This window comes from Pan paniscus, chromosome 2 (assembly GCF_029289425.2).
Source record: "Pan paniscus chromosome 2, NHGRI_mPanPan1-v2.0_pri, whole genome shotgun sequence".
NCBI lineage: Eukaryota > Metazoa > Chordata > Mammalia > Primates > Hominidae > Pan > Pan paniscus.
In genome coordinates, this window is record NC_085926.1 from 163,697,234 (window position 1) to 163,725,099 (window position 27,866).

Genomic DNA, 27,866 nt, shown 5'->3' on the forward strand with positions numbered 1-27,866 from the left:
TCGTATATTCAAAAATTATTCATTGACTACCTAATGTGTGCCTAATAATGTCGTAGGTACTGGGAATATAGTTGCAAACAAAATAAACGAAAAGTCCCATCTTTTTAGAGCTTACATGTTGGTGAAAGAGAGAAAGATGAGCAGGATCAATCAGTTAAGTAAATACATGCTAAGGAAAATTCTAAGTGTGTAGGAAGTTGTAATGAGTTTCTAACTCATTCTATTCACTTACTTAATTCTGCAGTACAGACACTAAGAAATTTAGTATGCACTTCTAAAAAAAATAAAAAGTCATATTCTTACTGAGCCAAAACAACACTGTCACACTTAATACATTTATTTAACAATAATCTGTTAATATCATCCAATTCCCAGACTATATTTCTTACAATTCTAAATTACTAAATATGTAATGGACCTAATAATTATAAACAATGTACACTCTTAAAGATAATTCTGGTTTGGTTATTTTTCTAAAGGTCAAGTTGACAGAATTTACTGATTAACTGGCAGTGGAGAATGATGATCAATATTGACCTTGAATTTTTTGGCATAAGCAAGAGAAATAATGAAGTTTATTTTTTAACTGAAGTGGGGAAGTATGTGAGGAGAATGTTAAAAGTAAATTAAGAATATATAAAGTTTGAAATGCATATTAAATACTTAAGTAGATACGTACATAAGGCACAGGGGTTTAGGAAGAGACCTGGGCTGCAGATATAACTGGAAGTCATCAGTATGTAGATGTTAGTTAAAGCAGTAAAACTGACTGATATCACCCATGGAATAAACATGCACAGGAAAGAGTGGTCCAAGGACTGAGCTGCAGTATATTACAATATTTTGACATGAGAAGAAATCACAAAGGAGACTAAAATGGTAAGCCTAGAAAGGTTAGAAAAAAAAAAAACTCCGATGATTTCTGGGTTTCCATGACTCCACTGAAAGAGATGCTTCAAGGAGGAGAGAGACTACACACACATCAAATACTGATGATTCAGAAATAATTAAGTGACTTGGCAACATGGAAATACAGACCAATATGAGAATAGTTGGAATGAGATAATTGGGATAGTGAAATAGTTTAAATATAGAATGAGAGGATAAAAGTGGGCAATTGGTAGAGGTAAATTATTAGTGAGTTTTGCTGTCAAGAAGAGTATGAAAATGGGAAAGTAGCTATTAAACAATGTGAAGTCTTTTTTCAGATTACATATTTTTTTACAGTAGTAAAACTAAATGAATAAATGGAGGGCAAAGATGATTTTTTAAAAAAAGGAAAAATACTTTCAGAACTAAATTCGTGCATAGTCATACGTGGATGGGCTCTAGAGAATCCCACTGGCAAGTCTAGATGGGAGACAAGGGCATAATCGACATTGCAACTGGAGGGAGGTAGAGAGGACTTGGCCAGGGTTTTTGATAAGTTAATTGATTTTGCGATCTGATTAATTTTGGGTTTTGTTTTCTTGTGTGTGAGTGTGTAAAAAGCAAGTTTGTAGCTGTGCAAGTAGAGAAGAAATGTTTGAGTTTTGAGAAGACAGAACAGGTATAAATATCCTTTAGAAGCGTTGAGGGAATAAATTGGCTAGAGACATTAATGCCAGGCAACATTAAAGAATCTCTTGAGTTTAAGGTCTTGAATTTATTCACATAGTGTGTATACATGTTTATATCCAGACACATTAAGCTGTTTGATAGCAATCACATATTTAAACATAAACAAGGTTGTGATTCTTGCAGGTGAGAAAGATTAAGAGAAAAAGGCCAAAGCATTGCACAGTTTATTTCTATGAACACTGAGATAATTAAAAATGTTTACAAGATTTTTAGTAGATAGAAGGAAAGTAAGCTAGATGCTAAAACATATTCAATGCATGAGTAAGATTCAGCAGGCTTTAAGCAGTTGAATGCAGCAAGAATAAAATGTAAATGGTATACTCTAATATAATCTAGTAGAATCTACTTTAAGAGAGTTTATTCTGTGGAAGAAGGAGGAATAATGTTTTGAAAAAAATAACGAGCTCTTAGTAGACATATGTACATATATATGGCTCTATGGTACACGAATAGCAGAATAAAAAAGCCATCACTTGAGAAGGGTGAAGATGAAATAGAATCTTCACGATCAGTCAGGCATCAGTGTAAAAGAAGTGTTCATAAGTTGAAACTGCAGTTAGTTTTGCTGCCAGATTGCAAATCGCAAAAGAAGAGTTGAGGGCTTTAGAAGCTTAGAAAATGTGTTAGTTTGACTAGTGTAGATTTCAGTATAGGTTACTAAAGGTTACTGCTAGGTTACACGAACCTGTTTCTGAAGGACTTTAAAACATGTTTCTTAGTGGCATACAATGTTTTGTTACATATTTTAATTCTTTAGCATATTTGCACACTCATATGTACATAGGCAGATGGAAAGACATGTCTCTTCATATGATTCTGTAAGATCTGAGATACAGCACAGATGGATGATAGCAATAACCTAAATCATTAAACATAAAGATCATATTTTTAATCTTTACCAATCTTTTACTTTTATTTTTGTTAAACTTACTTTCTTTGCCTTTAGAAATGACACATTTCTTTTTCTAATTTTTAAAACACTTCTTCTTACTTTAATTTTCAGTCCGACATACGTTCTTAACTCATGAAATGGCCCTGGATGTTGCTAAGTAAGAAAACTGAATAACATTCATTGATTTTCCTTTCTTCTCACACACTCTCCATATCTACCTGATTACCAGAGCTCATAGATAATATTCCCTGAACATCTGAAACCCATCCTCTGGCTTGTCTTTTCATTCCCAAAGTTACTCCCCAGTGTAGACCATTTGTATTGCTGCCCTGGAACACGACCATGTGTCTCCTGTCATTCTCCCTGTCAGCTTTCTTACTCTCTTCTATGCCATTCTCTCTTCTGCACACAAAATAATTTTTCTAAAATTCAAATTTGATAGCATTCTCCCCTCACATTAAAAAAAAAAAGTTTTCACATGGTGCTCTTGGCACGTAATCTAAAACAAACTTGGTTTACAAATGTACAATCTGGTTTCTTCATAACTCCCCAGATTCATGTCTCCTCACACCTGCCTTTTTACTTTCTCTTTCTCTATCACCTCTCGGTCTTTGCCTGTACTGTTTCATCTTATCCCAAAACTTTTTATTTCTTTAAGAAAGGTTTCTACAAGCTTCTAAGACTGGACTGAGTTTCTCCTATGCTGTGTTTCCCAAGCCTGTAGTTAATCATAGTATAGTTCTCATTATGTGGTTTGGTAAATTGCTTATTTGCTGTTATCTGCCAGCGGTAAGTGGTAACCTCAGTGATGGTAGGCCTGCATTTTACTCTACAACATATTCATACTGACTCCATAGCACCTAGCCCAGTGCCTGGCTCACAGTTGGTGCTCAATAAATATTTGTGAAATGATTACAGTAAATCATACAGATGTGAGGTAACATTTAATATAAAATATCAGATATTTTATGATCATCTTTTACATTCATAATGTTGGATAAAACCAAAAGGGATTAGAATCAGATACACAAATAATGGTGTAAACACATCTTTATAATAATAATTATATAGTTTTTTAAATCTGCCTAAATAATAGCCAAATCATAAATGAAGTATTATTCTAATTGTTTAATGGCCATATTTGGTTCTCTTTATGACAGTATTGAATGATTATGCAAAACTCAGTTATTAAATTAGAGAAAGAAAACAGCATGACCAGAACGCTATAATCTTATAGAAACAATTATAAATCATGACACCGTGTCTTTAGGAGGTTATGTTAAATAAATACAATCAAAATCTCTAACTTTAAAACAACTATGATCGATCATATTTTCCTTAAGAAATTATTACTTTTTTAGGGGGTTGGTGGAGCGGAGTAGGAAATGTAAATGGTATCTAATTTTCATTTCCTTTTTAATTTTAGAGCTAAAATATTACAAAACTGAAGAAAATGTTTCACTGAGTTCTTCATGTTAATTCATTTAAATTTTTTGCCCTGGTATTTTTTATAAGTTCAGTGCAAAAACCTTGAAGATTGAGGTAAATTATAATTGAATTATAATGTTTGTCTACCTTTCTGACATAATATGATTTTTATTTTTTCTGCGATCTCTCATGATAAAGGCCATTTGTAAAATCAAGTCATATTTTCTAGAACCTTATTTGTCTAATAAATTTCCTTAGGAAATATAAAGTTCTCCCTATTTAGAATACAATAATACTTTAATATACCTAAAACATAGTTGTTTTCAACAACCAGTTACCATCAGCGGCATAGTACACTCAGATATTTACTTAATAATGATTGAGATAAAGATAAAGAAATGTTATTATGAGATTTATGTATTTATTTATTTATTTATTTTTATTTATTTTCGAGACAGGGTCTCATTCTGTCACCCAGGCTGGAGTGCAGTGGCATGATCTTGGCTCATCACTGCAACCTTCGCCTCCCAGGTTCAAGTAATTATCTTGCCTCAGCCTCCAGAGTACTTGGGACTACAGGCACATGCCACCACGCTTGGCAATTTTTTTTTTGTACAATATTTTTAGTAGAGACAGGGTCTCACTATGTTGGCCAAGCTGGTGTTGAACTCCTGACCTCAAGTGGTCCACCGAACTGATCCTCCCATAATGTTGAGATTACAGGCATGAGCCACTACACCTGGCTGATGTATTTCAATGCAAAAATTATTTACTCATAGTGAAAACTGTATGCTTAACATTTGTTGATTTGAATTTCCTTTAATGGAAACTGACAACCTGGTATATTGTTGCTTGTTTTTGTTGTTGTTGTTGTTGTTGTTTGAGACAGAGTCTGGCTCTGTCGCCCAGGCTGCAGTGCAGTGGCGCGATCTCAGCTCACTGCAAACTCCGCCTCTAGGGTTCACGCCATTCTCCTGTCGCAGCCTCCCGAGTAGCTGGGACTACAGGTGCCTGCCACCACACCTGGCTAATTTTTGGTATTTTTTTAGTAGAGACGAGGTTTCACCGTGTTAGTCAGGCTGGTCTCGATTTCCTGACCTCGTGATCAGCCCGCTTCTGCCTCTCAAAATGCTGGGATTACAGGCGCGATGTTGCTTGTTTTAAATAATGTTAAGTGTTCCAACTCCAGCTATTGAAAAACAGTGACAGATTCTAGTCATTAATTTATATATGCTGATGGAAAATAGATTTCAATATTTATTTTAATATGTCAAATACATACCTAATTTTTGCATACCAGATACCTGTACCATATGAAAATAATGAGAAAGTCATATATTCCTTTTAGTAGCTGTTGATATGTTTAATTTGTAATACTTTAGTCACTTTTATGAACAAATGCTACATAATCTATGATGTTGTAAGATTAAAAATGTATTTTACTTAAATACCAATTTGGTTTTTTATAAACATGATAAATAAATATTTAATTTTAAACGCTATGACTATAGATCGGGTGAGGTGGCTCATTCCTGTAATCCCAGCACTTTGAGAGGATTGTTTGAGCTCTGGGTGGTTGAGGCTGCAGTGAGAGCCGTGATTGCACCACTGCACCCCAGCCTGGGAGACAGAGCAAGATCCTGTCTTTTCAAAAAAAAGGCTATGACTATACTGTGGTTACTTTATTTCTGACAACCAAAAAGACTAATTTTGAATCACATCTAGATTGCTATAAATGTACTTCTAAAGAGCCATTCATATCTACAAAACACGGGCATATACTGCAGAAAAATGCTAAATACAATTTTCTCTCTGGATAAGTTAAGAAAGTAAAACATAAGAAAACAGAACACTATAAATTATGGAGTAATATACTTACAGTTTTTATCCCTTTTGACTTTATATATTATATGTTTAAAAAGTAAGAAAGCCAGTGACTATGCTTACTTTATTTAAAAAGTAAATGATCCATATGTATTTCTCAAAATATTATTAAATTTTTTAATGGATATCATAATGTTATTTGGTATTTAGCTTATGGAAGAAAAAAACCGTTATGGACTTTCATGTTTCTATATTGCAAAAATGTTCATTTGTATTTTATGTGGTCCTCTTGAGGGATTGGATGGACAACATTAAGCCAATATAAGCAAACGTATTTAAATCCAAGTATAAAACCATAGCTAAACCCAACTTCCATGTGGTTTAAATTTTAAACATGTATGAGAGTTTTCAGCTTTTGTGAAAGCATTACACTATTGCCAAATTTGAATGTTCATGTGTTTTTTTTGTATGGCATTCCGAATAAAACTTACTTATTGTATACTTTTAATGTTTTTATTATGCACTAAACATTTAGGATGAATGAGCAGATTTTAAATTTTGTATATGCAATGTGCATTAAAATGTTATTTCTCACTATGTATATGTCTATATAATCCTACATGTATAACTTTTTAGATCCATTGCACAAATTTATCAAAGGTGTATTAAGGCAAATGTTTGTGAGGTATATTTTACTCTAATAATTCACCCAAATTTCCACGCATTTTCATAACACAAGGGTAGCATACTATCATAATATAGTACTCCCCAATGATAATGTACACAAATCCTCTAAGAGAAGTGTCATGGCTTTTATAATGATTAAACTTACAGTAATAGCAGCAGCTCACTTTAAGGATGTCTAGTACATCATTGTCTTAGTTAAATTTCTTCAACTGTCAACTTTTTAAAAAGTATTATCATACTAAGAATTATTTTATCACAGTTTATGGGAAAATGCTCCTATTTCCACTCTTTCGTTAGTATTTTACAGGGGTCAGTAAAATTTTACACATTCCTAGGAAACTTTTATATGTTTATTATTATTGATAGTATAAGTTACTATTAAAATTACTATTCTTAGTCATGCTTACTAAGTGACAGACATCGTATTGCGTGATTGAAATAATTCTTTAACATCAGTTACAGAGTTGAGATTTATTTTGTAGACAAAGTAGTATGTTTCAGATAGGCTATCTTTTGCTTACTGAGTTTTTAAACATAAATATCTGATAACAAGTGTTAGTTATCTTCAGTTACACCCAGTGTGAGGTAAGGATGTTCTTCTGTTCAAGTTGTGATATTCTAGCAGCAGATTCTAGTTCACAGAAAGTGTCTGTGAAAGTTATCCATATTATCCCTCCTAGGAAGATTATGCCCACTCAAAATATCTCAATAGACATTACATATGGTGTTCCAGAAGAATGCAGATTCCCAGCACATCCATTTCCTTCCTGTGTGTGCAGATAGGCATATTTTAAGAGAGTCACTGAGTACTTTGCATGGATTCATCACTTAACATTGGTTCTTATTTTATCTTTGGATGTGTTATTTTATTGCCAGATTTCTACACTGAGGCTACGCTAGGATATTGTGCCAGCCAAATCATCTACTAAAGGCATGACAAACATGATAGGAAATATGAAAACAAACACCACTAGTCGAAGTGCTGCTGGGAGTGGGGATGCATTGTGTTCGTTAGCTCTGTTTTGGGGCTATCTGGGGAATTAAGTTCCTCCATTTGAAATGAATGGTAAGTTTTTCAACACTGGCTTCCTTAGCAGTGTTTGAGGTAAGCTTGCTGTTACTCTTTCGTTTTCTTTCAAAATATTTTGGTCTTTAGTATACTGTTAAATGAAGAACTGGTGTGGTGCTTTCATCTCAAAGGACACACCATGACATATCCAGCTGATAAAACTGATGGGGAACTTTTTTAAGAACAGAGGATTTGGCTCAAGATTAATATATAACAACTCTAACTAAAATATGTAGTGGAGTGAAGTATCCTTTTTCTTCTACATCTTATTGGAGTTATACGTTAAATTGACTGAAATTTATTGCACAGTGATGATACAAGTAGAGCTGCATTACCTAATTGATATTTAAGATGCAAGAAATCTTTATTTAAAAAAATCAGTCATGAAAATAGCAGCAATGTTATATTTTAATTAGTAGAATATAAACACCCAAGAATCGAAACTATCTTGCTCAGAAGTGAAAAAGTAAAATTATAGGTGAATTTAAAATTGAGGATTAGACCGCTCCTTTTTGTAGGCAGTTAGACTCTTGACAGAAGGGTTAAATTTAGAAATGATCTCTACATATGCAGGTGCATGTTTAAGGCTTCTTCTATCTGAATTTCCATTTGATACCTAAGGAAACCAGGCTGATAAAAAAGTGAAAACATACTTACCTACATATTCATGGATGGATAACAAGTTGTATGTAGATGTGCCTAAGAGAGCAGTGTAAGTGTGTGTGTGTGGAATGAAAGAATGTGTGATAAATGAAAAAATAATAAAATTATTTTAAACATAAGGGAGGTTTTGCATGAACAGACAATGGTAATGCTCTAGGAATAACTGAATTATCTGTGTCTACCAAAAAACACTGAACTGACGAAAATTAATTTGATTTGCTCTTAGAAAATTCTATTTTTGGAATTCTGTTCTCAGTATTATATTTTTAATTTATAAATTTCAAATAAAACAATATAATAATTTAGAATAATATTTCCTGAGCAAGATGATAGTGTACACAGATAACCATAGTTTTACCTTCCTAATGCATAGAGTTAGAGCCTAAACACAGAAATATTATTAATAATAAGTACTGAGCCCAGTGAGGATTAAGAAATAATAATCAAAACAGTAAATTTAGAGTGACAAGGTGGCTAGGTGGTCTAGTAAAAAGAAATGGGCTTTGGTGTCAGAAAGACTTGGATACAGAAGCCCATTTCAAACCATATCTAGCCTTTTGACTATTTTTCCTCCTTTTGTTCCTTTCTGTCCTCATCTTTCAATCTCCAGAGATTCCTTTTGGTGTAGATTAGTTCAAGCTCAAAGTATCTGAAGGCTGTATACTAAAGACTGTGAATACTGACCTTCAAGAACAGATGGAGGACCACCTGAATTACATCAGGAATAAACAAGTTTATATACATAAATGTTTTTGCATTCTCAATATTTTAGTACCGACTCTATACAAGATATACAATTTTATCAATAGCTGAACAGTTTGGAAGTACTAAAAATACTATAATATCCTTATCCAACTATTTCTTAGACATCAATCTATCAGTGGAAAAAAAAATGGATCTCATGAGTCTTTTGATTTTTTTTTGAGGTCCCACTACATTTATCATGTATTTTATCAAATCTTTATCACATAGTTTATCAAGTATTTATCAACATTTATACTCTCTATATAATTTTAGACATTATCTGTTCTTATTGGCATGATAATCTAACCATTTATTTTGCATGTTACACATAGGGAAACAATAAAATGATTTTAATGTACTTTCAAACAAATGGAGTGTTCCGTGCTTAAACTGGATTTAGCATGGCATTTACAATTTTCTGTATAATCACATCTTTATTTCATTTGAAAATTTATCTCTTGTTTGTATTTAGACCTCAACTACTGTAGAACAACAGAAAAATAAAAAAAAAGAATTAAATATTTTACATAAAAATTTCCATGTTGTTTTTCATTGCCAGTGGCATAATTGTTATTTACTTGGGCTGTATTTTAATGTGGTAGTTTCTCATAATGAAAAAGCCTTCAATATTCTCTCAAAGAAAGCATAATACAGTGAATATGCATATACTCTAATCGTGTGTGAGTATTGGAGAGGTGCTTCCTTAAATGCCCCCTCAGATATGAAAGTATAGCCTGGTCATTAAAGGACTGGGGTCCATAGCAGTTTACACCAGCATTAGTTCTTCCAGAATTTTTTTCTATACCTCTTTCTCTGTGTCCTCATTGAAACCTACTAGAAATGTTCAATATCCTTCATAATGCAATAGGATTTTTACATTTTTCTAATTACTCTATCATCATTACTTTTGGTCTGAAGCATTCCATGAGAGTCCTTTTTTTTTCTATGAGGATAATTGTTTAAAACTTTTTTACCAGAAAAAATATCATAAAATTAGAGACTACTGTGGATTTAGCAACAGAAGTTGCAAAATTATAATAAACAGTGCTCTGAATCATACTATTAAATAAGACTACTTACCAATAAAATTTACAAGATAATTTAATATGTAGTTGAAATCTCTCTATTGCTGAACTAATTTTTATATTATGCTTAGGTATTAAGTAATCAAATCATTAGGTTTAATATTTTATAATAATTATATATTTTATACTCATATTTTCTTCCTTATTAAATGAATAATATCTCGTTCTAAAATTACTAAATATTGCATTTTCATCATCTTATTCTTTTCCATTTGTAGATATTTGATTATGTGTCTATATCTAAAGTAGGTTCAAACCTCTGGTTTACCAATATTTTGTAAAGTCAATGCTATTTACAAAATAATATTTATTCTTTTTGAAATCTCATTGAAAAGTTTATTACAAGCATACTGTGTTACAACTGTGATTGAACTTATCATTTCGGTTCCTTTACTTCAAAATCTTTTCTAGTCCAGAAAAGAAGGAAAAAATGTTGAAACACAATAAAAATAAACGTATGAGTTAAAAGCATATTTTCTGCAGAAATTTCAAGGATAACAAAGGACAATTATAAAGATAAGGTTTAATTTTATATTTAGTAGATAATCATTTATCTGACTCTAATATTATTTATTCTTTATATATAAATGGTCTGCATTGTACTAAAGGAAGATAAATAATGTAATTAAATTAAGAAAGATAAAAAACAACCAGTTCAGCTATCACCTATAATTTAAGGTAGAGATTTTTAAAAAGTCTTAATTTACACATACTCTAATGTAAGTCTGAGTAACTAACAGAATATCTGACGCCAAAGTTGATGGAGAAAACAAGATTAGGATTTGTACATCCTAGAAATACAGTAATTTTTCATAAGTGTTAGGTTTCTTTGACTTCCACAATGATTTCATTATAATAAATATAGGTAGTATCCCTCATATTATGATATCTGAATTAATTGTATACTAAGTATATAAGATTATTGTTAGTAAATTTAGTAATAAATAATTTGCACATGAAATCTGAGATTGCAGTCTAGTGCTGTAAATAGAATTAGTTTAAGGTTTTACAAATAACACATTTTCTGGTTTATGTTATTCTCCTCTCATTCTCTATTTCAGGGTTCATTAATATGATTCAAAATTTTTATGACTACCTTCTTTGAAATATTTATTCCCCAGATGTTACCATTTTTTTAAGAAGATAAAATGAAAGAAAAATCCAAAGCAATAAAATAAATGCAAATACATAGTTATAGCTTTAGAGATTCAGGTTAAAGGAGAAGGCAAGTTTATTTTAATCATAATGTTAATAGTTTAGTTTTTGCTCTTATGATGTTAATCCTTACTTTCCTCAGCTCACTAATACTTACTGGAAACCTGAAACATGCATGCTGAGCCCTGCCTAGCCAAGGGCCAATCTTCAGGAATTCAGCCAAATCTTAGAAATGCAGCTTGTCCCTAGAGTCCCCGTTCTCCAACCATTGCTGGCCTGATTTCTTTTCTGCCTACCAACTCCTGGGCCCTTTGCTGAACTTCTCTAAACTTATGTCTGACATACTTTTCAGCTTTTGTCAAAATTTTGTTCCTTGGGGCTACTTCCTAGTCTCTTTAGTCCCTAACTTGCAGTTAGGTTTACCAGATTTAGTGAAAACAAAGCAAAACACCCAGTTAAATGTGAATTCCAACTAAAATACAAATAATGTTTAGTATAATTATGTCCCATCAGACGTATGGGTCATATTTATACTAATATATGTTAGAATTAGTATTATATTTATACTAATTTTTAACTTATACTAATATTTAATTATAAATTTTATATCTATAATATTAGTGTTAGTAAATATTTATAATTAAATATTAGTATTAGTATTATATTCATACCAATATATGTTAGTATTAGTATCATACTTATATATTTAAAACAATGTATATTACATATATATATATATTCCTGGTTTAGCTTATTTTTCACATTTAACTGAATGTCCTGTATTTTATCTGGCAATATTACTTACAGTATGTATCTGGAATAATGTCAGGCATATTACATATAGTTTCTCAAATTTCCATAACAGCCAAGGAGATAGGTATTAACACTTTGATTTTAGAAATAAAAAAAAAATAAGGGCAAAGGAGATTGAATTCTTGCTCTTTTCCTTCCCTAGTGGTACGCAAAAATTCTAATAGAGAGGGAGCAAAGTTTAGGGAAGATGGATCTGGGTTCCTCCATCACACCACAAAGTTCAATTTGAAGTTCTGGTTTTCACTGATAGCTGTGGAATTTTGAGTAGCTTCAGCTCTGTAAGCCTCAATATCCTTATCAACACCTGTTGAGGATGATGATACTTCTTTAGAGAATTGCTACAACCATGAAAGTGAAGTCCTGAGCAGGGAGCTAGCAAATGTTAGCAATTAATACATTTAATTGATGTAATTTTTAATATTATAGATTTAAAATTATGACTCCAAAGGCTACCTCGTCAGTACTTTCTTTAGAATATCCTGACTATATAATAGGCTAAATTATTATTATTCTTTACATATTACATAAGAAGTATATTCTTTAAGGACAAGTATTTTTATTACAACATATTCATTATATTTTAACAGATTAATTTTCTATTAGACATTACATAATACTTCTATGAATGTTCAAGGACACACAGAGAGCAGCACGTACATGTTTTGTGGTCTAGGGTCAATATTTTGTCACTACTTATGCCAGGTTGCTTATGAGAAGTTATTTTCCCCCGCTTTCTTGTCATGCAATTAGACTGTGACCTCTCAGTTCTATTGTAAGGTTACTTGCCTTCTGCCTATGCCTTCTTAGAAAATTGTTGTTTCTGATTTGTCTTTCATCAAAAAAAAATCAATGAGTAATTCTCTTAAAATTTAGGGCACAGTACAAGTCAATAGGTTTCAATATGACCTTTTCTATGGAATACATAGCAAAGAAATATTTGTCATACTTTTTTGATGTTCAGAATATCTAGGATGTTGTCTATTTTTCTCTTTGCTACCTGTCTCTTGATTCCTTTTATTTTAGATCCACATAGTCTTAATTACTGATGACCTAAGTTCTAACCAAGTGGTTTGCATTGTATTTATGAGGATAGTTTTCTATAAGGAAAGTAAATAAAATTAAGTAGATAGAGTTGATGATTACACAAAACCAGATTAATCATTATAATCACTGTACCATTCCCATCAGTTCACAATCATGTTGCAATATTCCCCATGAAAAAGCAAGGCCAATCAAAAACACCTCTACCCTCTCTTGTCCAGCCATCCCGAGTTGACTTCCCTGATCCACTTTAGAGTAATGCTCTTTGAAAGAGCTGCCTCAAATTGCAATTACTGATTCCTCTCCTCTCATTCTCTTTTGCATCTCTATTAAGGTTTTAGTTCCCACCATCCCATCAAAACACCATATCTTTGCTACCAATATGTCCACATTTCCAAACCCACAATCATACACAATTTCACATAGTTTTCTTTGTACTCATTCTATATTCTATACAGATACTCCTTTCCTGAAATATTCTCTGTATTTAGTCTTGAGTGGATACCATGTTGTCCTAGTTGCCCTCCAATTCATTTGGCTACTCCATTCTCTCTCTACAGTTTTTTCTTCCTCCTCCCTCCCTCTAACCTTGAGGTGCTTAGACATGTGTTTTATCTAAAACCTCCGTAAGTGAAATAAACCTGTCTCATAGCTTTAAACACCATCTTCATACTTTTAGATACCAAATTTATAGCCCCTTTTTCTCCCTTGAATTTCAGATGTCTTAGCACAATAAAAATTTAAATATAAATTAAACAATTTAATTTAAATATTTCTGGAAAAACAGGTCCCTTAAACTTGAAATGTCTGAAATAGAACTTCTGATTTCACTCTCCCAACCACATCCTCCAATAGTTGTTAATATCTCAGGAAATGTTACCTCTACTCTTCTGGTGGCTCAAATAAAAAATTTTGCAGTGTAGTATCCTTGTCCCAATTTATTCTCTTATATTCCACATCCAATATCTCAGCAAATATTGTCAGACCTTCCTTCAAAGTATAACCTGATTCTGATCATTTTTTCCCGCTTTTACCTAATCTATGATCATTTCTTAACTGGATTGCTGTAATAACCTCCTAGTTCTTCTGTACACTTCATTCTTGTGTACCTACCAGTCAGAGATTTCTTTATAATGTTTGAGCCAAAATATGCTGCTCAAATTCCTGAATATTTCATAACTAAATGTCTCACTGAGGAAAGATTTCAGAAACTCATCCAAGCTTGAAATCATATATCTTGGCTCTTTGTACTTCTCTGACCTTACCTCTTATCACTTCCCCTTCACATACCTATTCCAGCCGCACTATCTTTCTTGCTGTTCCTGCAACATCCCAAATACTTTAGTCTTAGAGGTTGTTCTCTCTTCTGGGAAAAATTTTCCCCAGATATTCACATGATTTACTCTGTCCCTCTATTTTAATAGAACTTTGTCAGAAAGTTTTCGTGACCGCGTTACAAATGATAACACATTCTATCTGCATCTTGCTCTATGCTTCTGTGTTTTATAGTTTTTCCAGAGCTCTCACCATGATAACACACAAATATATTTGAAAGCTCACATGCATCAAGCATTATTGAGGTAATAGGGATGCAGCAGTAAACACAACATAAATAGGCAAAGATGACAAAGCAAATAAAAAACAGTGAGGCATGGAGAACAGAGAGAAAATCTTTACCCTCAAAGGCCTTACAATCTAAAGAAGGAAAATTGCAGCAGGTATAATTTCTTAAAACTCATCAATCTGACCATAATTATTTTATACTGAAAAGTATTATTTAATAACTTGTGATTTTAAAAGCAGTGTACCTTGGAAACAATCTCATGACTTTCATTCAAAAATGTCTATCTGAGGGAATGCTGAAGAATCAGAAGCATCTTGTTTTATTAAATTTTATACTGCTTTATAATTACAGCTACAGATAAATTGTTATGATCAAATTTATTTTTCACATTTTATATAAATACATAATTACAAAATATGAAACAAAGCATATAATATAAACTATAAAATAAATAAATAGATTTTGAAATTAGAAATTATAAAATGTCATTTTGGATAAAGTTTACCTAGTACACTGAGAATGGTAACTTCATAAGGAGGATGAGACATATTTCTGCCAACAATATATTCTTATATTTAACTACTGTTTTTCTGATTTTAGGACTACTAAAGCATTATTTTAGGTACCATAATTTAAAATATCATTTTTAAATCAAGACATGCAGGTAGAAAAATTAACCCACAAAAATTAAAAATTAAAAAATTAAAGACAAATGTTAGTTGTGTGACCTAAACTTTCCAATCATCAGTAGCTTTCTTTGTAAAATAGGGATATTAATGCATTTTACACAGAGTGGTTGTAAAGACTACATGCAATGTCTATCTGGAATATTTAGACCCTTGCTTGGATCTTACTGAAACATCTAGTAAATGGAAACTACCAACATGAAGAAGATCATGAAGCAGAGGAAGAGACGTTAGTGAAGAGAACAACAATACCATCCTATTACCAATCTAGTTGTTGCTTACAGACTTATCCATAGGTATACCCAGATCTATTTGCATCTACAATAAAATACATATATACGTATTATTCACTGGGCAAGTTTTCACAATAACCATGTGAGGAAGGTTTTATTAGAGAAATAGAGACATAGAGGGAACAATTAACTTGGCAACTATGTGGCAAACATGGCTTCAAAATCAAGCTATTTTCCTCTAATGCCATGCTCTTTTGATGCATCATGCTATGTTGGAAATTCAATTAAAAGTCAAGGCCTTTCTTTGGAGGTGAAAAAATAAACAAAAAAAGTAATTCTTAAGTACTGTGTGTTTAGGTTTTTAACTTCTTTTTTTTTTTTTTTTTTCTCCTGAGACAGAGTTTTGCTCTTGTTGCCCAGGCTGGAGTGCACTGGCACAATCTTGGCTCACTGCATTCTCTGCCTCCTGGGTTCAAACGATTCTCCTGCCTTAGCTTCCCGAGTTGCTGGGATTAAAAGCGTGCACCATCACACCCAGCTAATTTTTGTATTCTTAGTAGAGATGGGGTTTCACCATATTAGCCAGGCAGATCTCGAACTCCTGACCTCGGATGATCCTCCCGTTTCGGCCTCCCAAAGTGCTGGGATTACAGGCATGAGCCACCATGCCTGGCCTAGGTTTTTAACTTCTAACTGGGATTATTTCAACATTTTTAGAATTAAAAGTAATTAAAATAAATAGTATTACATCTCTTAAAAGTGTTTATAATTTAAAAAAGTATTCCAATTCTTTTCTAGGAAGTACATTCCTTCATAAATGCATTTACCAGTAAGTGACACTACTTTTTATATGGTTTATACAATGAGAAGAGTGTTAACCACAAAATAGTTTTTAATCAACATACTAATTTATTTTAAGGCTCTATCTGTTTTGCTGCTACCACTATTTTCTTTTATGCTGTTAACCTTGTCTTCTGTGTTTGTAGTTTTAAAAATATTTTAGGTGTGTTTCTGTTCTTATGTTTTTGCTAAATTCAATAAATAGAGAATCATTAGCCTGAGTCATATCTGATTGTGGAACAGAAAAACTCCATACAGAAAAATATATAAATTCACATTTTATTTACTATGTTTTGTTACTTTGCAATATTTAAGCTATTATTTCTGACAGGTCTTTTGAAGCATTACATCTGTGTGTACATTCCTAAAATTATTACTTTGATTTCTAAAAAAATGATTTATTAATATTAGACTGAATTTAATATGTACAAGTGGACTGAATGTTATACTTTTTCCAACTAAAAAACATGTGCAGAAACAGAAAACAAATCAGGTTATTTCCAAGTAAATCGATCCTATAAATGAGATTTTCCATGTTTTAATGAGCCATTTTATACTGAGTGCATTAGTTTTTTTCTGCTGCACTGCGAGAGAGTATTCTGAAATACTTGATCAAACATATCTCAGTTTTATAGCTCTCTTTATAGATTTGCCCCTTTGGGGGACATCGGATTTCTTTATCTCATTCCACTGTCATTCATTGAAAAATATTGCTGCACTCTGAAATGGTTCTGAAAGTGATCTTATATACACTTTAAATTGTCTCATAACACAATTATTTCTTTTCAAATACATTACACTAATGGGTATCCATTTTTTTTAAACCTACATTTATATTCTATCTGTTAAAATTAAGGTAAGTTACAGGAATACTACAGTTGGCATTTTTGCCTTATTCTTTTCTGAGTAACTCCTAAATTAATTTCTAAGGAGAAAAAAAGATTTAAAGTGATAGAACATTGATGCTGTTATGATAACAATAAAATAAATCCAAGGAGATTTAAGCCCTGATTCTTTTTTAAAGTCATGAAAATGTTCCATTGGGTTAATTATGATAATATACCACAAATAATTGTAGAATCAGAGGGTAAGAATTTTTCTCTTCACTCTGGAAGCCACGTGAACTATTATCTGTCAGAAAATCTAATTATAAGTCTGATAATAATTGGACTAGATGGCCAGATGACAGTCTCACAAACTTAAACTTGCCTCTAAGTCTCATGATGTCTAATTTTAGTCTGTTCTCTGCCCTTACCTCTATAACATTAACCAAGCAGGTATAAGCATGCTAACATTTAAAATTACAAGTTTACAACCAAATGCATTTTGTAAGCATACTTAATGACTGCTTTTAAGAATTCATGGTGAAGGCAGCCTGGCGAATGTATAATACAAGGAAATGAAAGTTAATAGCCTTGAGTCACAGTTAATCATTGTTCTGTCACCTATTAGTTGCAATTCACTTTTCTTCTATGGAACACAATTTTCTCACTTAAAAAAAGTTAGATAGTCTCATCATTTCAGCACTTTAAAATTCTAATAATAGAATGCATATACCTCACACCTTGTCATTGTGATAGTACACTGTTCATGTTAAGAGTATCTTTAACTGATATTATTTTGATATATTGAAGAGACCTCTAAGAATTGTATTGTGGTAAAGTTCTATAATATTTATTAGTTGAAAAATATAACAAAAAGTAAATTCAATTATAATTTGGAAATTAATTTCTTGGTGAAGGGATTTGCACAAATACTATATAATAAGTGTAAATATATGCTAAATTCCTATACAGACATTTAGAATGAAGTAGCATGATTTCTCCATCCATAATTTCTTTGACCTTTCCCCAGTTTTTCTGTTGTCATTTAAAAACATAGAATGATTCCAATTAAAAAAAAAGAGAGAGAGCGCACCAAGAAAATATACCCATTTGGGAAATAAGTGATGTTAAAATACTGTTATTTCAATCCATTTTTTACTGTGTCATATAAAAATATACAAATTAAATGCTAAATATTAAATTAAAATTACGTTAAAAGCATTAGAGAACAAATTATTGAGTGTATTTCAGGTACTTTAATGACGTTATGGCCATCTGTATGGCCACCCTTCCTTCAGTGTGGGTGTGTGTATCTCAAATCAGAAACAAAATTGATTCCTTTAGGAATCTGTCAAATCTGCAATTTCTGATTATTACAATTAAAATTTAGTAAAAAGATGAATATCTGTTTTCAAATTGTCCCAATCATTTTAAAATATCTTGTGTATTAACAACATTTGGCTTAGCATGTAATTGTCTTACCCACTCCCCATTACAAAAATCAAGAACTGTTCTCATTTACATTTTTCCAGATCAGTTAACTTCAGTGGTGAAAAATGTATTAATACATTTTTGTTCAAGTTTAATAAATTGCTCATTCTGTGATAAATTTCCTTAAAGTGTAAGGGAATAAATAATAAATAAAATATTATGATATGAGAATAGCAGCATGTGTGCTGTGATGTTACTTTCAAATTACTTTGTTAAGTAGCTTGTGATTTTATGATATCAAAACAGGACAAAATAAAAGTGACATGTCAGAACATTTATTCCTGGCAAAAAAGCATTAGAAAATATTAACCATTTCAGAGAGGTTCTGAATAAATAAATGATAAATAAATAAGAGGCTATGAATGAATGAATGAATGAAAAAGTATAGAAGCAAGTAAATTGCCTCAATATTAAAGTTTACCTTTATTTGAAAGCTTAATTGATTAATTAAGTAGTTTTGAGTCAGGAAATTAAACAATTGTACTTTTTTTGGTGTGGAAGCTAAGTTTAATCTTAGATGAGAATAGAGCATGAGGAAGAACTGACTTTTTTAAATAGAGAAGTGGAATACAATTTTCTGTCAATGACAAGTTTTAATGGCAATGAGAGAGTTATATTTATATTCCCATTTTACAGATAAGAAAAAAATATCAGGGAATTTTAAGTAGCTTACCTAAGTTTACATATACAAAGGATCTGTAAAAAGATTGACACTGGGAACATTACATTGGCTGTCACACATGATCTGGAAGGCTGTGTAACTGCACTGTGAATGGTTCTCTCTGAGATTTTACACTGAAGAAGCTCTGAATGAATACAGCACCAAGGGAGGATATTGTAAAGAAAAGATCATCTGCAAGAGTAGAAAAAAGCTGGAGGGGTTTTGAAATAATGATAACTTCCATTTTATACTATCTTACTAATTACATTTGGCATATTTTCCTTCTTTAGTGCTCTGGTCTTTCTCATAACCCAAGTTTAATTTCACCAATTTTCTGTACCACTGGGATAGTATTGACAACATTTCATTAAGTTCTGGTTGACTTAATTTTTTTCGCTATCAAGTTATTTCTTGGATGGGTGATTGGTAGACGTATTATGTTGTACTGATATTTTCACATATATTATAATATAAAAGACATAATGCACATATAGACCTGTGTGCTATTTAGGTAAAATTTTAAGTTCATTTCTACAGGTAGCATTAGAGGAAGAACAAAACCAAGTAAAATATAGCAATTCCAGTTAGCAAAGGCCTAAATTATATTATGACTTCTATTCTGTAAGAAATCTTAAAACACTGAAACCAAAGACATCAAATTTGCATGTCCTTTAGTGCTAGCTCAAAATAACTTTTAATTTTATTAAGAAATCAAATTTAAAAATCTTGTACCTCTTTGATAATTTATAAAGTAACTGAAAAATGAGTTTTATATAACTGAATGAGATCTATAAATGTTAAGATGCCCTTAAAATACCAACGGAAAGGAAAGTGTTGGACTTTCACCTTCATCCATGATAAGGTGAGATTAGCCTTCTCATCATAAACAATTATAATACTGGACAGAACAAACAAGGCAATGAATTTCAGAAACTGGATAATGGGCAATGCAAACCTATGACAGTTAAGAAAAGGGGAATGCCAATTGATAATGGAATAACTGGAAAAATAATCCTTGAAAACTATAACCTATCACTACTGAATCAAGAAGGAATAGATGTCTAGATAGCTCTATATCCTATGAAGTATTATATTTATAATAAGATATTTTCCCATAAGGAAAACTCCAGATCTAAGTGGTTTCATTGACGAAATATGTTAAATATTTAAAGACTTAAATAATCCCAATGGTTTGCAAACTAAAAAATCTTGAAGCAGAAGGAAGATTACTACATTTTTTTTTCTCAGAGAGGAGATCTGTTCTGTCACCCAGGCTAGAGTGCAGTGCCATGATCATAGTCCACTACAGCCATGAATTCCTGGGCTCAAGTGATCCTCCTGCCTCGGCCTCCCATGTAGCTGAGGCTACAGGTGTGTGGCACCATACCCAACCAACTTTTTTTTTTTTTTTTTTGTAATGTAGAGATGGACTCTCTCACTTTGTTGCTCAGGCTAGTCTAGAACTTCGGGCTTCAAGCAGTCCTCCTGCCTTGGCTTCCCAAAGTGGTGGGATTACAGGCATGAACCACCATGTTCAGCCTAAGATTATTCTTACATGAAAGCTTTACAAAGAAATTAAAATAAATAAAATTGTATACTTATATTTTTCATGAATAAGAGGAAAACATCAATAAATTATATTATTATTAGAGAACAATATAAAAATATATTAAAATGACACTATATTATGATAAAGTTGTTTTTATTCTAGGAATGCAAGATTGTTTTAATATAATTCACCACACTAACAAAATTAATGAGAAGACAAAGCAACAAAAATATGATGGTCCTTTCAATAGAAGCAGAAAGAGCATTTGTCACAATTTAATATCTATTTATAGTAAAGACTCTCAAGAAATAGGAATAGAGGAGAATTTCCTAAATTTGACGAAGGGCAAAACTATAGTTAATATAGACAATACCAAAATGGTGAACTCATCCCTCTAAGATTTGAAACTATATGCTCTCACATCTATTATTTAATATTGTGCTAACAATCCTAGAGAATGCAATAACAAAATCATCAAGAAAATGATAGATATAAATATTGAAAAGGAAGAAGCCAACTGTCCCCCATCATTCACAGAAAATAGCTTATTTAACCCCCAAATTAAAAAATTGATAAATCTACCAAACTTTATAAGTGAAATTAGCAAGGTTGCATGACGTAGAAAATCAAATGTATATTTAGATACTAGCAAAATCTAAATTTTAAAATACATAAAACTGTTAGGGATAAATTTAATTAAATATATCCAAGGACTGTACATGTAAAACTTTTAAATATTTATAGAAATTAAAAAATAACAAAATAAAAGGAAAGGTATACCATATTCATGGATTTAAAAGCAGTAATGTTAATATGAACATTCTCTTTACATTAATCAATAATTTCAACACCTAATCAGCTTTTGTGAAAACTGAGAAGCTGATTCTAATCTTTATTTGGAAATGCAAAACTAAAATAGACATAACTGTTTTTTTTTTCAAATCAAAAGTTTTGTTTGTGAAAACATAGTGTACTCCTTTAAACTCTCCAATTAAAAAAATACTGTGTAGACATACTATATAAGACACTCCAGTACTGGCATAAGAATAGACATGTGACCATTTAGTGGGACAGAATAAAATGTACTCATTCATATCCACACATATATGGTCAGTTGATTTTCAAGAAAGTAGCCTAAGTAATTTAGTAAGTAAAGAAGTGTCTTTTCTAAAGAATAGTGATGTAATATCTGAATATTTATATGGGAAATAATGAACCTCAATGCCTACATTAAAAGTTCACAGATATGAATGTAAATATATTATGAATCAAAAGTAAAAAGCTAAAACCATAAAGCAAGAAGAAAACAGAAACAAAACCAGTCTTTACAAATGTTGGTGTAGGGAAATATTTATTTGATAAGATGGAAATAAATTAATAAGCTGAGATTCATTGAAATTCAACATTTTAAAAATCAAAGTAAGATATAAACTGGGAGAAAATATTGAAAATACATAGGATATGTATCTTTTTATATTTATTGTACTTTAAGTTTTAGGGTACATGTGCACAACGTGCAGCTTAGTTACACATGTATACATGTGCCGTGTTGGTGTGCTGCACCCATTAACTCATCATTTAACATCAGGTATATCTCGTAATGCTATCCCTCCCCACTCACCCCACCCCACAACAGGCCCCAGTGTGTGATGTTCCCCTTCCTGTGTCCATGTGTTCTCATTGTTCAATTTCCACCTATGAATATAAGAATTCTTACAAGTCAATGAGAGATAAACCCAATAAAAATTGGCAAAAGACTTAAACATTTCAAAATAGAAAAAATACCAATGACCAGTAAGCATAAGAAAAGATGTTTCACATCTATATCCATCAGAGAGAAACAAAGTAAAAGCACAATGAGATGTCATTACAAAGCCAGAAGAACAGCTAAAATTGAAGATTGATTAGTTGCGAGTGATGCTGAAGATGTGAAACAAGTGGGGCTCTGGTACATCATTGCTTTTGGGAGTATAAAATTCTCAACTAAGGAAAATAGTTGAACAGTTTCTTTAAAAAAAATAAGCATGTGCTTATATGTGTTCCTGCAATTCCTCTCACTTTTTACTCAAAATAAGAGAAAAAAAAATCTTCTACAGATTTTGTACAAGACAAAAGTCTTCCAGAAAAATATTCGTAGAATGCTAGTCATAATATCCCCAAAAGGAAACAACGTATGAGTGAATGGATAAACAAGTAGTGGTACAATCATCCATAGGAAATAGCACTTAGCAGTGAATAACAAATAAACTACTTACACATACAACACAGATGAATTGCAATTCTATTATGCTGAGCAAAAGAAGCGAGACACAAGATTATATAGGCTATGATACCGTGAATATAAAGCTCTAGAAAAGGTAAAACTAATCTATAATAAAAATAGAATCAGTGATTGACTGGACATGGGGAGTAAGATGGCTGTTTGCAAAGGGTGGGGGGGCACTTTATTCTGAGGCAATGGAATTATGCTTTATCTTTATGGAGTTGTACATATTGGTAAAAATTTACTGATCTTTATGTTTATTGTGTATATTTTTATAGTATGTACATTATATTTCAATGAAGATTATAAATAGTAGACATAGATTTACTAATTAAGAAGAATTTATTAAAAAATTTCATGAATCATGAACTTGAAAACTCATTTTCCTAAATGAAAATTACAGCTCCAATTCTACTTTTACTTTCTTAATAAGACATTTTGAAGTTCTGAGGAAGTAGAGACTAGAAGAGTTTCTCAACCTTGGCATTATTTACATTTTGGAATGAATAATTATATCATTGTGGAATGCCGCCCTGTGCATTACAGGGTGTTTAGCAGCATGCTGGGCCTTTACCTTGCTGGTATCATCTGTATCCCTAGTACTGACACTCAAAAAGGGCTCCAGACATTGTTAAATGTCATTGGTGGGTAGAAAGAAAGGGGCCTAGGAGGAAAGTCTTTGCCCTTGGAAATTACAGATTTGGGACATCAAGTCTGTGGTCAGAAAGATGTGGATAGATTTCCAGACCTAACAGTTATCAACTTTGTTTCCACTGCAGTTCACTTAATTATTCAAAGCTTCTATATTAATTCACATGTATACTTTGAAAATAGATAACGAACATCAGGATATTAACATTATGCTTGACATCAAATCAACCCTTAACACAAATATATAATGTTATTATCTCCGTTCAACTGTGCAAATATCGTCTGCAAATAAAATTACTAAAATAACATCTTGTTATTGCCACACTACTTTACAGTTTAACTCTTTATAGCTTATGATCTCCATGACATATATGTATTATTATTATTAAAATGTCAATTTTTATTTATTTCCCATTATAAGGTTAATATTAAATAACCTTATTAATTAATTAATTAATAATTAAATAATTAAGTATTAAATAATCCTATTAAGTGTCAAAGATTTTCTTCTTTGGTCTGTTATATGGGTGCCATAAACAAGGCATTTAACACATCTGATTCTTTGTGTTCTCCATTGTGAAATGAGAAAATATAAATTCCTCAATGATTGCAACATGCAACAAAATGAAGTCCTTTGAAAAGTTTGGGTTTCAATAATTTCAAAAATCATCCTTAAATCCTTAAATGATTTACAGTTCCTAGAATTTAAAGAAAGAATTAAAAACATATATAAATGATGTAATATGGATAAAGTCTTGAGGGAGAGAGCAGAATGAGATATAAGTAATTCTAATACACCTCTAAAAATAAGCTGATCGTTCTTTCCTTGAGCAGAAATTTATGCTGATGTTGAGAAGGAATAAAATATTTTACAGCTACAGGTAATATAATAACCCACATATCTTGAAAAGGCAATATAATATTTTTTACTCATACTGTCTTTTACCAGCTGTCGTTCAATCATTAGCCAAATATTTGTTAAATATGATACATACCCATCATAGTACTTCAATGAATATCAAATCAAAACCACAGATTCTGTTTCAAGAACGTAGTTTAGTATGGTTGAGGAAGAACAGCTTACAATGAAAGAGGAAATAGACAAGTTACAGTCAACTTCTGTGAGAGTGAACAAGAAGTCTGAAACAATTGCAACTCTAGGAATTAAAGAAATGCTGCATGAGATGCGTAGTAGATTAAGACCTTAAAAAAGTAGGACTTTGTCATTAAAGAGGAAAGAGGTAGGTGTTCTAAACAGGGCACATTGCGAGAAGAAAGTTCTAAGGTGCAGTTAAACTCAGAATCTTTGGTATTAGTGAGATAACTGGCTTACCCAGAACCTGGTGTTACTGAGTAATGTGAGTTGCAGCAAGATTATAGAGGCCTTTTAATGCTAGGTGGAAGAATTATAACTTTATCCACAGTGAATAAGTATTAAACCGTTTTGAAAAGAATTGTACAACTGATATTGTAGAAACATGCATACAGTAACATGAAATACAAAGAATTCCAAATGGAGGGTGGAAAAGAACACCAGAAAGCAATAATGTAACTATCAGCATTTTGTTTAGTTATAAAAGATAGTGTGATAGACTGAATTACTGAATCAGTCAACTTATGATTTATGTAAACACTTCTTGTATAAGTAAATTTCTAAATTTCTGTTTTTTTAAAATTATTCACATTGGTGCAATTTACTCCCATGTATAAAATGTGGTTTTGGTTTACAAATGTAGTGGGAGAAAAAAAAACTACTTTATTTTCTATAGATACACATATTTAGAAAATATATTCTAAATGGTTATTTTTTCTGAGTCTTTTGGATATACTATCACAATACTTATAATATATGGGGGAAATATGTTTTTTGTAATGTCTCTGATTATCTAATGTCAGCCATAAGACTGCTCAGGTGGAGAACGGCTTAGCTAAACCCTCATGGCCCCAGTCAAACACAGGCTGCCTCAGATCTGATAAGGCCTATTAGGAAAAAAAGAAAAACCAAACAATACAATGGCAAATGTATATTTTGGGTAAACTGAGGGCCAACTGCATCACCATCATGTCCCTTCAATTTCCTAAGCAGAGATATATTACTTCATGTATCAGGTATCATGGTACCAAGCTGAAGAGCTTGGGAAGAAATAGTCCTACTCTGACGTAAATCTGTGAACATTGTAAACTTGCAGGTTAAAAAGTATTCTCACATTAATTTTAGTTCTCCAACTAAGCATCTTTTTCTATAAAAACTTTGGCTAACATTGTTGAAATACTTTGAAATATTTTGGAGATGAAATCAGAAGATATTTTTTATAAAATTTCTAAGATGATGATTTAAACACTCTGACACCGGGAGTTGAAATGCAGTTCATAAGAAAAAATAAAACCAGCTTTGGTACAAATAGAACAAATAATTAAAACATTTCTGTGTCTTTATACTAAAGTCTACCCCAGAGACCAAGCAAAGCTAAGCAAAACGGATCAAACCAAGCCAGAGAACAATGACAAAAATCAGCACTTACCCATATTTTGCAAAATTTGCCCACCGTTTCACTATGGATCTACTCAAAATTTCCTCGGCTTTTGTGTAATTATCTCTTCTTTCCAGAGGTAAACCAAAGACAAATTCAATTTCATAGCCATGCATCACTCCCATCCATTCTGGCCACGGAAGTTTGGAGGATCGGTGTTCAAAATAGTAGAAAAAGGTATTGTTTCCCCATTCGGAGAACTTCTTGGTGAACTCCAAGGCAGGGCATATGAAATTATAATCCCCAACAACATCACCCAAGGCCTCACGGTAGTTTTCAGGTCTCTGATCATCTACCCAGTCTGTGTAATGAAAAAGGATGGATTCCTTTCCAAACTCACTCACTCCTGGAAAAAATATTTTTAAACCTTCCTGAAATTCTTTTCTAGTTATGATACTATTGTTATCTTTGCTGAAGCCAGGAGCACCATAGACTAAAAAAGCTGTCCCTTCATCTTTATTAACACCCACCAAAATCTGGGTTTTTTTAAATTGTCCAAGTTCAAGTAATATGTCTGGCATGTCAGTGAGAAAATCACCATCCACGGTCGGACCAAAGTTTACTGACAAAGGAGTCCCATAGGGGACAACAAATGCTTCATTCAGAAGAATTTCTTGGGGATCTTTATTTCTAAGACACTTGATTATTTCAGTCTCATTCTCTCTAGAGCAACCAGTCAATTTAGCTAAGTTCAACGTTCTGTTCCTAGCTTCATAAAGAGATGTTACCGCCCAAGGAGCATTAAAGGATCCACTTTGCAGAATGGCTCTGGTGAACAATGAATGGCTTCCAGGAGAAAGTAAATGCAGGCTAACTGAAGCTGCTCCTGCACTTTCTCCAAAGAGAGTTACACTTTTAGGATTTCCACCAAAGGCTGCTATATTTTTTTGAACCCACTGAAGAGCCAACTGTTGATCAAATAAACCCATGTTCCCTGGAGCCTCAGGATTTCCTGGCAAAGCTAAGAATCCTAGGGCACCCACCCTATAGTTCATTGACACTACAATAACTCTTTCAACCCGAGCCAGAAACTTGCCATCATAAACATGTAAAGATGATGTTCCAGTTTGAAAACCACCACCATAAATCCATATCAATACAGTGGCATTTTTTGGTTTAGGTGCTGGAATCCATACATTTAGATATAAACAGTCTTCACTGAGGTCAGTGTTTGGGTTCCACATCTCTGATCCATGGAAGCCTGGAAAACTTTGATCTATGTTCTGACAGCAAGAATTTGCATATTTTGTGGCATTCCAAATATCAGACCACTTGGTCAGAGACTGTGGCTTTTTGAATCGAAGTCTACCAAGAGGTGGCTGTGCATAGGGAATTCCAAGAAAGGCTGTTACCGTGCCACCAAGAACTGTCAAGTTCATCCCTCTGACTTTTCCATTCTTTGTTGCAATTATGATGTCATCTTCAGTATGTGACTTCCCAATAAGCATGCAGAGCAAAAGAAACCAAAAGAGAAATCTGATGCATATGATTGTGACTTTGCTATGCATATTGATTTCTGAAAGAGAGGTAAGTATAATGTTTTATAAGCCTT

The 27,866-nt window shown here is 32.1% G+C and overlaps 1 protein-coding gene across 1 annotated transcript in view; it reads right to left on the reverse strand.

The window, feature by feature from the left end:
• BCHE (butyrylcholinesterase) overlaps positions 1-27,866 on the reverse strand; it is a 64,215-nt gene that overhangs the window by 29,971 nt on the left and 6,378 nt on the right. The window contains exon 2 of the mRNA XM_003817698.5: positions 26,306-27,830. Within this exon, the coding sequence (XP_003817746.1) occupies positions 26,306-27,830 (1,525 nt within the window). The remainder of the gene's footprint in view (positions 1-26,305; positions 27,831-27,866) is intronic.